The sequence below is a fragment of the Hydra vulgaris genome, chromosome 13, assembly GCF_038396675.1.
Source record: "Hydra vulgaris chromosome 13, alternate assembly HydraT2T_AEP".
NCBI classification, from domain to species: domain Eukaryota; kingdom Metazoa; phylum Cnidaria; class Hydrozoa; order Anthoathecata; family Hydridae; genus Hydra; species Hydra vulgaris.
The window spans coordinates 12,124,287-12,137,176 of NC_088932.1; the positions used below are offsets into that span (position 1 = coordinate 12,124,287).

The window sequence follows — 12,890 nt, forward strand, 5'->3', positions numbered from 1 at the left end:
TTTTTGAATGAACTCCCGTTCGGTATTACAGTAATTAAATAAAATTTATTTAAATGATAATTAAATATAAATAATTAAGAAAGAACATATGTAATTAAAATCTAACTTTAGCTAACTCTGTTATTTATAATGAAGGTACAGCTCTATAACTCAGTGTACTGGTTTTGAGGCCAGCTGGTAATAGTGTTGTGCTTTTGATGCCCATTCTCAAGCCAGTATAAGTAGATATTTGTTACAACTTTAAGTTGGTTAGGACGAATGAAGCAATCACACAGCTTGTTGCTTTAGATTTCATGCGCTACCTATAGTTGAGCCAAGTTAGTTAATAATTAACTTGACTCAATCATAGTGCACAGACAACTCTAATTAAAAAAAACATGAATAAATTATCTAACAATATTAATTATTAACATGAATATAAATATATATCTAACTATAATTCGTACACCCAGAACAAGGGTGCCACTAGTCAAAAAGTGTCAAACTGAGAAAATCAGGGTTGAAGTTTTAAGTTTTTAATATTTTTTCCAACTAAGAGTGCCATTTGTATCTGTCATTTTGTAAGAATTCGTTTTAGACTTGTGGTATTATGTCACCATGTACAACATAACATACTCTCAAATGACATTCATAACTCAATATCCATAATTTTTGACTTGTGGCACCCTTGATCTGGGTGGAAAAAATGATTTAAAGCTTTTTTGCATCATTTTTTTTTTGGTGATCTAATTTTGTGTTCACACAATTAATTGCGCTTGGTAAACTATACTGCTCTAGGTTATACGGTTATTTGTGTTTAATGCGATGGGATTAAAAATGGAAATAAAAATATGAACTTATCTTAAAAATTACTGCAAGCATGTCAGTCATGTCATGTCAGTGCAGTGATATAAAAAAATAGGTCAAAGTTTCATTGATTGGAACAATAAAGTCTTCCTTAATCAATAATCAGGCGCAATTTATAAATACTTAGTGACAACCATAAACCTTAAAAATAATACTTTATCAATAAATTAAGAAACCATCATATATTGAAGCTTTTATATAATTTTAGTTGTATAATTTCAGTTTGTCAGGGTAATATTATTCCTACCTTATACCTAAGCTTTGAATGAACTGTTTAAATTTTCACTGTAAAGGTAAAAATCGTTTTTAATCCATTTTTATTGATTTTACTGTTTCTTTTTTAAAAGAAACAATCTGTTCTGATTAAGGAACCAAACTGTTTCAATTTATGCAACCAGTTGCCTTGATTGGAACAAAATGGTATCTTTACAAAAACAAATTTATTTCCAATTACAGTGCAATCAATTCAAATTATGCAAGTCAAACTATGGTTAAAAACCTTATGTGTCACTAGATTACTCGGCATATTGTCATTTTTTTAATACTCAATTTAAGGGTTAGGGCCGAAATTGACAAATTGTGCATAGATTCAGAAAAACCTATTGTTAAACATCCAAATTACTCCTGCTTTTGTTGCTAAAGCTATTTTCCACTTAAACTCTTCTACAGGTTGTGATACCGACCTAATATTCCTGTCTTAAATTTTAGACAGAAATGTTATCAATTTAGTTACACTTTCAAAAGTGTTCTTTGTTTTGAAAAGTGTAATTAAATTGAAACACTTTCAAAAGTGTTCTTCAGTACTTTATTTATTACTTTTTAAGGTTTTAAACAATTGTTTAAATGAATCTTGTTTTCATGCTTAATACGGTTTTAAACCTCTCATTTATTGCTGACGAAAACGGGTTAATAATTAAAACTAGGTTTAGTAATTAAAACAAGGTTTAATAAATAAAACAAGGTTTAATAATTAAAAAAAGGGTTAATTAAAATAATTAAAGATTTGAGTCAGTTGTATCTCCTGATTTTCGAATGCCTAACAAGAGCTGAGTTTAACCTTGTTGTGAACTTGTCTGATGCAATTTATTATATTATAAATAAAGATCCTGTAAGTTCTCGAAATCTTTATTTAAATAAAATTGCTGTAAAAGTGCTTTCTTATTTATTTAATATTACTTTCTTTAATTTTATTATTTTAGGAAAGGGTAAATAAAAATACAAAAAAATAATTACAAAAAATTGACTATTTTCATTAAGATAGAAAAACAATGTTTTAATTGATAATCATATTGGTGCTTACAAAAATTTACAGAAAGCAATATAAAATAATTGCATAACAAAAGCGTCTTATTGTTTCTTGACAAACGCAAAAAGAAAATTATGAAAAAAAAAATTAAAATTACAAAAAAGAAAAGTTAAGATTAAATTTTACTGAACTTTATTTCAACCTGATAAATTTAATTTTGCATATTCACAAAAACTTTTAAATGAAAAAAAATTACCCTGGAAAATAAATTATTTCTAAAAATTGATTGAAAAGCATTGTTTTTTAATAATTTGCAATTTTATTCATAAAATCGTTTTGCCGGTAAAAAACATCACGGTGTATCTCAAGCTGACTAATAAAGCAATTGAAAATTAAAATATATATAAAAACGGCATGCGTATAAAATATTTTTGTTGGAGTTTTAAATAATAATACATATAACAATAAATGAATTAAATAAATTTCTAATTAAACAATTTAGCTCATTTTTAAAACGACTAGTTCAATTATCTTCAGTCGAAATATCTCTAGAATTTTGATAGGCGGTATTTGGTCGTATAGGTGATATTGTCCGCGAAAATTGTTTCATTTGGTCTGCAATATTTTCGAGTTCATCCCAACGAATGGTATCAAGACTACTTTGAAGACGTAATTTCGAACGTAAAGAAGCCAATTGACTTTCTAGATTGCGATACTTTAGCTGGAATTTATCTAAATCTTCTGTTTTTGATTCGAGCTAAATTTAACAAATTTTGAAGATAAAACTAACAAAAGTATTAAACAATCATAAAAAACAAACTTGCACGAGTATGTAGTCATGTATGTGTATACACATTGAATCTTACCTTTGATCGTAGTTCATTTACGTGATCTGTTAACAATACATTATCTCTTTTCAACTCAATATTTTCTTTTTTCTGTTTAGATTCTAAACATTGAGTTTCTTCAAGTTGCGATTGGTAAAGGACACATTGATGTCTCACTATTAACATAATCCGATTTTATATACCGATTTTGAAAGATTAAAAAAAATAAAAATAAAAAGATAAAAATTAGATTCATTATAGTTATTTAGATTATCTATTAATTTAGAATTGTTATAATTAAGTAACAACCGATGGTGAGGTTTTCTTTGTCATGGAAGTATGCGTTCTAATGTTTATATTAATCTGAATTTCAATTAAACTCTAAAATTTGAAAGTAAAAATGTTTTTGAAAAATGCATAAACTCGTGATGTGCTACTTAAAATATTTTATACGAAAAAGAGGGGCTCAAACACTTTTCTATGTTACAAAAATCTTTTTCCTATAAAGAATTTTTAATCCTAAAAATAAGAATCTAAATACTTTTAATTACTAAAAATTTAATATTTCTTCAAAATTAATAGGTGCATTTCCAGGTGCAATTTTACGGGAGGGTGAAGGGTGGGGGTCGAGAAGGCTATACACAACTTATACTCGGTTTTCCAAAGAATATTGTTGGCAAGTCGAATTCGACATTTTTTAGTTGGCAGATATTTAGTTTTAAGGATATTTTTTTTTAAAGAAAGCAGTCAGCACCTTTTAAAGATTCGCCCCCCTCCTTCTTATTTTATTCCTAGAATCGCCCCTGTGCGGACATCGAACCATATTTTAGATAAAATTTTAGAAAGTATAATTAAAACAAATTTAATGCAAATTATAAAAAAAAATTTTTAAAGCAAATTTAAAATGAAAGATTCATTGCTATCAATGAGTTCAAACTATCAAATAATTTCATCTCTTTAACTAAGATAAATTTCTATAACAAACAATTTTATATAACAATAAAGCTCTTAAATTTTTTTTTAGAACAACAAAGTTAAAAACATTTCAAAATATTGTTTTTCATTTTAGAAAATGTCAGCTTACGTTTTTTATGATTTTCTTCTTCATTTAATAACTAAAGAAAAAAAATTATATAATACAGTATATTTAGTTATATAGAAAATGGAATATAAATATAGGTTCATAAGTATATTAAATAAATGAAATATGAAACATAAATACATTCTACATATATATATATATATATATATATATATATATATATATATATATATATATATATGCAGGCCTTGTTACGAGATTTCGCTGCGTAGCGAAAACGCGTAACGCATTCCTAAGTAACTCAACTCATCAAATATATCTTCATCATTATGGTATATTGCGTCACTCGCGTCTTTTCAAGTACCGCATTGTAATTAAAGTTATTTTATTAACGCGTTAAAAATCATACAAACAGTTTGTTTTTTCTCACTATAATAAAAGTTACAGTTAATAGAAACTAAGTTCTTATTTAAAAAATCATTTTTATTATTTTTTTCAAATATGAATTAAATTTTATTTTGAAAAAATAATTTTTTCATGAAACGTAAAATAATGTTTGTTTATTTTCTTATGATTTTACAGTTGGTTTTTGGTTATTTTATTAACTGTTATTAAACATTTTCTTATTTAACATGTGAACTCATTTTAATGTTTTTAAACAAGAAAGAGTTTTTTTTTTGTTGTTTATCAGTTACCGATAACATACTCGTGATCATAATTTATTTTCATAAATTAAACGAACGTCATTAAAACTTTACGTTATTGAATTAACAATGAACAAAATATCTTATTAATAAAATATTTACATCAAAATAAATCGTACATTTTTTAAACTATTATGACTAAAAATAAATTTTATATTTTAAAGAAACTTATATATTTTATTCCTTAAGATAAAACTTAAAACACTTAATGTTTTTTTAACTAATTTTTAACAACAACAAAAAAATTATTTAACAAACTGTTTCTTTAACAAAAAATCTATTAGTTAACAATTGCGGTTACAAATGCTTTTACTAACGACTTTATTTCTTCTGAATAAACGTCACGTTAACGACAATCAAAAGATAATTTAAATATTCTAAAAGATATAAGTTTTTGCGTAGCGCAAAACTGCTGAACGCGTAGGCAAATCGCCTTTTCGCAAGCAAAATGCGAGCTGCGTAACGCTTCTTAACAAGGCCTGATATATGCATACTCTTCTACTTATATTTTTACAAAAAAAATACATTTTTCATTGCATTTCCCATTCTTTCATGCTGACTACTCAGTTGTTCTCTGAGCCTTTCTAGTTCACGATCCTTTTGCTTTACTTCCTCTTTGAGAGTAACCAATTCCTGAATGGTTGATTGTTTTCTATAATGAACATCTTCTTTGAACTCACTCTCCTTAAATAAAATTGTCATAAACCAAAAAAAACATTAGCACAACTCAACAACACAAAAACATTGACACAACACAAAAACATTGGCACAACACAAAAACATTGGCACAACACGAAAACATTGACACAACACAAAAACATTGACACGACACAAAAACATTAATGCAACACAAAAACATTGACACAACACAAAAACATTAATGCAACACAAAAATACTGTTGCAACACAAAACAATATAATTAAAAATATATAAATAAAAATATTACTATCTCAAGCTGTTTTTTTAACTCAATTATTTGTGATGACAAAGCAGCATTTTCTTTAATAAGATTTCCACAATCTTCTGATATCTATGTGATAAAATAATGACAGTCTAATGAAGAAAAATAACTGAAACATAAATATAAAATAAAGAAGGGATAACTTAATAAGGGATAACCATATTCGTGTTATAAAATATTATCTAATAAATTTAATATTTAATAAATTTAATCTTATAAATTTAATATCAATATGGCTAGCAACCATATTGATATTAAAAAATATTAAGGGATAACAATATTAATAATATATATAAACATATATAACGATATTAAGGGATAACCATATTGATATTAAAAAATATTTTAGAACAGACAATTTTTACAAAAATCTATTTTTATGTTTGATTTTAGCTGTTTCATCTAATGGGATATTTGTTTATAAATATCCAATTAGATGAAACCATCTGACTTGATGTAGCCTTTATTTCAAAAAATAAACAAAATCTTAACATTTCCAAGTTTGAGTTTAAAACAACTGTTTGAATTCTCAACAAATAAAAATCAGTCATTGTTGTGTAAGTCTTGTAAAAATATGACAAGACTATGCTTTAATGAAATAAATGACTTCTAAATTTATCAATCAATAAATTTATTCTGATGAACAACATTAAGATTAAACAATCAACACCAAAATCAAATAAGTCAATAAGTCAGCACAGTAGCTATGACTACAAGAAAGCAATTTGGTCCTTCTTGTCTAGTGCTAGATGCTGTTTAAATCTAGATTAAATTCTTTAAAGAGGAACACAAATTTGCAGCTTTTTCTGTCCTCAGACTGTTCCGCAACTGGGATGAACCTAGCAGTATCATGAGAACACTTGATTAAGTCCTGTAGATGTCACCACAATTAGAAATAGCAAACAGTTGACTAAAGTGTGATTATATTATCAAGATGTGAGTGGGAATACTGAACTGGTATTAGTGCTATTATAAATTGAACTTGAACTCTAGGAATAAATGTGATTTTTTCTTAAACTCAATTACTGTTGAAGTTCGATTAATTATGACACATAATTCCATTTTTATATATAATTTATGTTAATCCAAAGTTCATTCTTGTATTAAGGGTGTGGATGGTTAGCCAAAAAAAATTTGATATCAATGTCTTTTAAACTATTTTTAAAACTTTGTAAACTTAAATAAATTTTTAAACCTTAATTCTTAAAGTTCGATCTTGATCAGCTTGTATTTCTTTCTCACGAAAACTGAACCGCAGTTCTTTTAGCTCATTCTAGCATAAAAAAATTATATTTTGTAATAATTAAATAAACTTTTTTAATATTAAATAATAAATAAAAAAAATCATAAAGCATTTCATGATGCAAAATAAAGAGAAACCTTTAGAACAGAATCCACTTGCTCTTTAGATCTTTCTCGTGAATAAAAATATTTGTCCTCCAATTGTTTTAACTCTGTTTGCACTTTAAGAGATTCAGCTAGCTTCTCTTCAAAAGCAACTCGCATTGCATTAAAGTCATTTGTTTTTTCTTCAAGCTATATTCAACAAAAATAAACTTGAATAAATGTAAATAATTTAAATATCAATAATATTTAATTACTTATATTACCAGCCTTCAAATAATTGGAAACCTCATTTCTATGTTTATGGTAAGACCTTTGTGTCTTACCATAAACATAGAAATGAGGTCGCCAATTATTTGAAAGGAAAACACTTCGTTTTTAAAAAATTAAAAAAATACACACCCTATATTAGTATGTTTTAAAAAACAGCAACAACAAAATACTCTGTTTTCCGTTAAAAAACAAAAACAAAAAAAAAACTGTTTAAAAAAAATTGAAACAAAACACACCCTGTTTTGAAGAACTTGAACTTGACTCTTTGATCCACTCAATGACAACATGCATGAATCAAAATCAAATTTGAGCTTTTCAATTTGTGATTTTTGCCTTGCTTGATCCAACTCATATCGCTCCACTTGTTTTTTAAGACTAACAATTTCATTTACTAGCTCCTTCTTTTCAACATTAAAAGATTCTAAATATACAGAGAGTGTAACAATAAGAGTATTGGTTGAACATGAGGAAATTCAGCACCCTTTAATTGTTAATAACGCGAAAACTACTTTACAGATTTTTGTAATTTTTTGTCACAATGAAGCTAATTGAATTATTTATTTATTTCAACAATTTTTTACATTTTTTATCAGATGCTTAGATAGAAACCAAACATCTTTGTAAGCACTTGATAACATCTGCTGGATATTGCTTTGAGTTACTTTTTTTAGGCAAATATCCATTTTTTCTTAAAATCTTTTTTATTAGTAACTAATTTCTTGCTTTTCAATAAGATTCCTTTTAAAATTGACCAATAACTTTCAATAACTCGCTGCTCAGAACAATTTGGAGGATTTGCTTCCTTAGGAACAAATTCAACACCATTTCGTTCATGCCATTCTAGAGATTTCTTGGTTTAGTGAATTGTAGCCAAATCAGATCAAAATATTGTGGACATTTTATGCTTTTTAGTAAATGGCAAAAGAGGTTTCTTTAAGCATTCGTTTATATATAAATCTGTGTTCAAAGTTTAACGAGTAACGTATGGTGTACTTTTAAAACCACAGGAGCAGATTACTTGCCAAATAAGGAATTTGGGAGCAAATTTTATAGTTTGAATATACTTTAATTTTTTGACAACATATCTACCTTTCGACTGATAAAAATATTGCTGCCCTGGCAATTGTGAAAAGTCTTTTTTGAAATAGGTTTCATCGTCTTCAATTATGCACAAGTTTTCTCTGTTTAAAAGTTTACATAGGTTTTTTGAATAACGAATTGCTTTCATTTTTCCATAAATAGATCACTCTAGAGTTTTCTTTTCGTGATATGCTTTATATTATTGAGATCTAAGTACTTTTCCTATCAAAGCTTGGCTGCATTTAAGTTTTCTTGCAAGATTTCTCTGCGACTGACATGAATTTGCCTTTATGGAGCGAATATTTGATTTTGCTTTATATTTATCTTTAAATCCTTCTCTTTCAATAGATTGAGTCTGTTTATATCACCGCAAAATAAATCCAACTGATGATTGAGAAACACCAGTCAATTTTGAAATGTCAATTTGTGACTATGAAGGATTTTAAAGAAAATTTTATAAAACTTTTTTTTGATTTAATATTTTTTTACTCATTTTAATCCAATAGCATGATAATCAATACATATTACCATTATAATCAAACAACAACACATTAGCTTCCGTGTACAAAAAAATTAAAAAAATTTGTCGAGTAGTTTTTGAGTAATTAACGATTAAAAGGTGCTGAATTTCATCGTGTTCAACCAATATTATCATTAGTAGTAGATTTCAAATGAATATATTTCTAGATATCCACTAATGTTTAAATAGTCAAATAATTTTACGTGGATTCTATGACTTTGTGTGTGTGTTTGCATGCGTCTTGCTTTTCAATTTAAGTAATGTAATTAATTAAAATATTAAATAGCAACTTTAGAAATTGGGTAAATAAATACTGTATTGTTCATGAGATTAAAGCAACCTGCGCAAACATGTTATCTTTTATCAGAAAATTAGATAATTAGAGATACGATCCTCATTTAATTTTTTGATAAAAACATTCACTCAAGTACTCATGATTTTTTCAAACAAAAAACATTCTAGCAAAGTTTGTGAATTTTTGTAAATATAAATAATAAAGCTTACCAGTTAGTAATTCAATTTTAGATTTAAACTCTTGTTGTTCTTGATGAAGAAGTGCTATTGCATTCTCTTTTGTGTTTATTTCTTGTTCGCGAATACTTAATTCATACTCAGATGCCTAAAGAAGTTGCATAAAATAAAAAAGTCAAACTTTATTAAAATCAAAATAAAGAATTAAATCATGATTCTAAACTGCATACTTTAACTTTTTCAGCAAGCTTTTCACTCTCCAGTACCAGATTTAGTGGTATTTGCCTTTTGTGGTATTTGTCTTTTAAATAAGAAACTTCAAGTTCCAGTAAATGAATTTGTTGGAGAAGATTTTGTATATATTCTGATTCAACATTTATATAGCCGTCACCGCTAAAAAGTTAAATAAAAAAATTTATAATATATTTACAATATTCAGCTAAAGGAAAAACTAATATAAATGATAATAAAATAAATGAGGCACAACATAATTTTGTAAATCAAATGAACTTTTTTTGAAAAATACACGACTAATTATTGAAAAGCAAATAAAAATAATGAAAGTAAGAATAAAAAAATTTCGTATTAGTAGATTACTTAGGTTATAAATTAGATTATATAAACACTTATTAACTCAACCATTAAAATATAAAACAGTTAACAAAACAGTTATTTTTTAATATTTATTTTGAATATTAAAAAATAACTGTTATTAGATTATTTTTATTTATGTTACAATAAAAAAAGTGCTTAAGCAATGCATTCAAATTAGAATTTGACAGCTCTTGAATAATTTCATTTCAAATTTAGTTTTTTTTTTTTTAAATATAAATTGTTGTTAGAAGTTATTAAGCATAATGATAAACAAAAAGAATAAAAGAGAAATTCACAAAGTTAAACAAAATTAGTTTAACTTTGTGAATTTCGAAGATCAGAAATGAATTTGATATATAGAACTGAATTGCTAACATAATTATTCTTTACAGCAGCAACCATTCATATAATAAATAAGAGAATTTATACAACAATCATAGTTTATGCTACAACAGCATATAAAAAAGAACCTGAGTATTAGATAGTAGGTGGTAAACCTGGTAAACCTTTTTATGGCAGTTTCATTATTAATTCATTTGCTGTTTTTTACTGTATCCATTGATTTGCAAATTTATCTTACATTTTAGTAAAAACTGCTAGAATATGGAGTAAGCCAATATTAATTAATGAAATACATAGTAAGACTACACTTTAAAAAACTATTGTATTAAAAAAAGTGTTTTAGCTGAAGATAAGAAAATTTATCATAGTCATCGTAATCATGTTTAGATTTAAGGTTGAGTTAAACTTAACTAAAAATTAAGTTGCAGAGTTATTTTGAAAATATTTTATTGATAATATCTTAGTAAAAAATCTAGTAGAACAATTTGTTAAAAAATAAAAACAAATCTAAAAATGTAATAACAACTATACAGAGAGATGTAATGCTTTACTTTACATCTTTAGAACTTTCAATGACCAAAAGTTTTAAAGAAAAAATATTAGATATGAACTCAAGTTATATTTCTGATAAACAGTTTATTAACTTATGAAAAAACAACTAACAATCATAGTCACTTTATTTAATATAGAGTAAACAATTCTTCAAAACTTTAAATTTTTATTCAGGGAACTTTTTGAATTATTTTAAAACAATTTAACAAAAAACAAACATTAAAAATTATAAAAAAATAAAGATTATAAGAATATATCCAAAATTGAAGCAAATATTATATTATATTTATTATATATAAATATATAAAGCAAATATTATATTATATATATTATATTTATTATATATAAAGGTATAATTAATTATAAACTAATAAAAAATAATTATATCTATTACTTTACAACTTGTATTATTTTTACAAAATACCTCTTTCTAATAGCAATTGAATTAGTTAATGCATTTCGATCCTGTGTTGCATATGCTTTTGAAGTATATATCAGAGGAAGATTGCTAGTTGGAACAGAAGATGCTATAACAACAGGCTTTCGATATTTAGTTCGACTGTTCAACATTTGGAAAACAAATATTTAACGTAAAAAATTATAAACATTTGTAAAAACTTTTTTGTGTCATATTCACAAAAAAATATAGACCTTCTAAATATCAGTTTAATAACTTTTTAAAACATCAGATTAGACTGAGTTTTATAACTTGATAAGATAAAAGTTTTATAATAATAAATTATTAACAAAATAAAAATTAATAAACTAGAACTTTATTTAAAAGGAATGAAACGTGAATATTTACTATTAATAACTCATACGCTTTCAATAAATAAAATATAAACCTACAGTAAAGAAAAATTAATAAATAAAATGATGAGTCACTTTATTTTTAATACTTCTATAGATATACAAGTATTAAAAAAAAAATTCGGAAAGTTATAATCTGCAATTGATAAAACCATATTTATAAAAACAAACAATTTTTATTATGTTGGATTTTTGGACTAGCAGTTTTCAAAGTAAACTTTTCTATCTACCTAACACAAGTATAAAAATACACTGGCTAAAACATAGAAATTGGAAAATAATTTATTTCATAATTTATTTTCAAATTGAGCTTATATTGCTAAAATAATGATTAAATTTGTATGTATGATTTAGAATAAATCGAATGTGGTTAAACCTGTGGTCTTCGGTTTTTTATTGTCAGATTTGTTTACACCGCCCATTATGGAATTAGTATCCAAGGCATTAATGAAACGGTTCCGTGGTATAAATACGCAAAACTTTTATATTTTTCTAAGGCTTTATTACTTCTAAAAAAAATTCTTTATGCGATAATTCAAATAAAAAGTTCCTGCCATTTTAAGGTAATCCTACAGGCCTAAAATAGTTTTATTTTTTCGGTTGTTGCGGTTTTGTCGGTGGAAAATTTTTGAGATTGCATGACCCCAAGTCGATTTAGCGGCACTCCCTTGCAGCAGCAGGCTTAAAGATAGTCGATGTATGTACTGAGCCAATAAATATTCCTTAATGTTCAAAAAGTCTCCATTGACGGCATAATACGGCGCAATAAGCAAACAAAATTTAAATATAATTTAGGCCGCTTAACTTTAGGATTACCCTATTTTAATACAGAAGCGAGTCTAGACTCATTTTGTAAATTTGAAATTAAAGACGCCTTGCGTCTATAGAATTTATAAGAAATCAAAACTAATAAAATATCTTTACGTCACAAAGTTCCACAAAAAAAAATAATAAAAAAATTAATTTTCACAGTATTATGAAATATTTACGGAATTTCACAGTATTAGGAAATATTTATGGAAAAAAACTGAAATTAGGGCTTGGTTTCTAATACCGTGGCAACTTTATAAACCGAGAAAATATTTATGTTGTGAAAAGTTACAAGTTTTGCAAATAAGTATGAAGTTGCAATAAGATAAAGAAAATATTCGTTAAATTATTTCCAACAATATTCCTTCCGTACTTTCATTTAGAAAAACACCTAAAAACAACGACGAATGCTCTCATAAATATGATACAAGGTTTATTAACAAAATGATATTTTATATATCGTCAGC

General features: G+C 25.7%; 1 protein-coding gene across 1 annotated transcript; it reads right to left on the minus strand.

Annotated features, from left to right (window-relative positions):
• Positions 1 to 2,072: 2,072 nt before the first annotated feature.
• LOC100205584 (cingulin) lies at positions 2,073 to 12,065 on the minus strand. Its single transcript, XM_065816783.1, has 12 exons — positions 11,990 to 12,065; positions 11,228 to 11,330; positions 9,546 to 9,708; positions 9,349 to 9,463; positions 7,481 to 7,665; positions 7,008 to 7,163; positions 6,823 to 6,900; positions 5,613 to 5,696; positions 5,191 to 5,349; positions 4,004 to 4,034; positions 2,959 to 3,095; positions 2,073 to 2,849 (listed from the first exon to the last, which is right to left on the minus strand). Exons 1-12 carry the CDS (start codon positions 12,033 to 12,035, stop codon positions 2,616 to 2,618), a joined length of 1,491 nt encoding a protein of 496 aa, XP_065672855.1. The 5' UTR covers positions 12,036 to 12,065; the 3' UTR covers positions 2,073 to 2,615.
• Between the last annotated feature and the right edge of the window lie 825 nt (positions 12,066 to 12,890).

Coding starts and splice junctions, on each gene's coding strand:
- LOC100205584 (XM_065816783.1), bottom strand. CDS start 12,035: ATGGGCGGTGTAAACAAATCTGACAATAAAAAACCGAAGACCACAG. Junction 7,164..7,480: donor TTCAAGTTCTTCAAAACAGG/GTGTGTTTTGTT, acceptor TGTTGAATATAG/CTTGAAGAAAAAACAAATGA. Junction 3,096..4,003: donor AGAAGAAAATCATAAAAAAC/GTAAGCTGACAT, acceptor TTATGTTAATAG/TGAGACATCAATGTGTCCTT.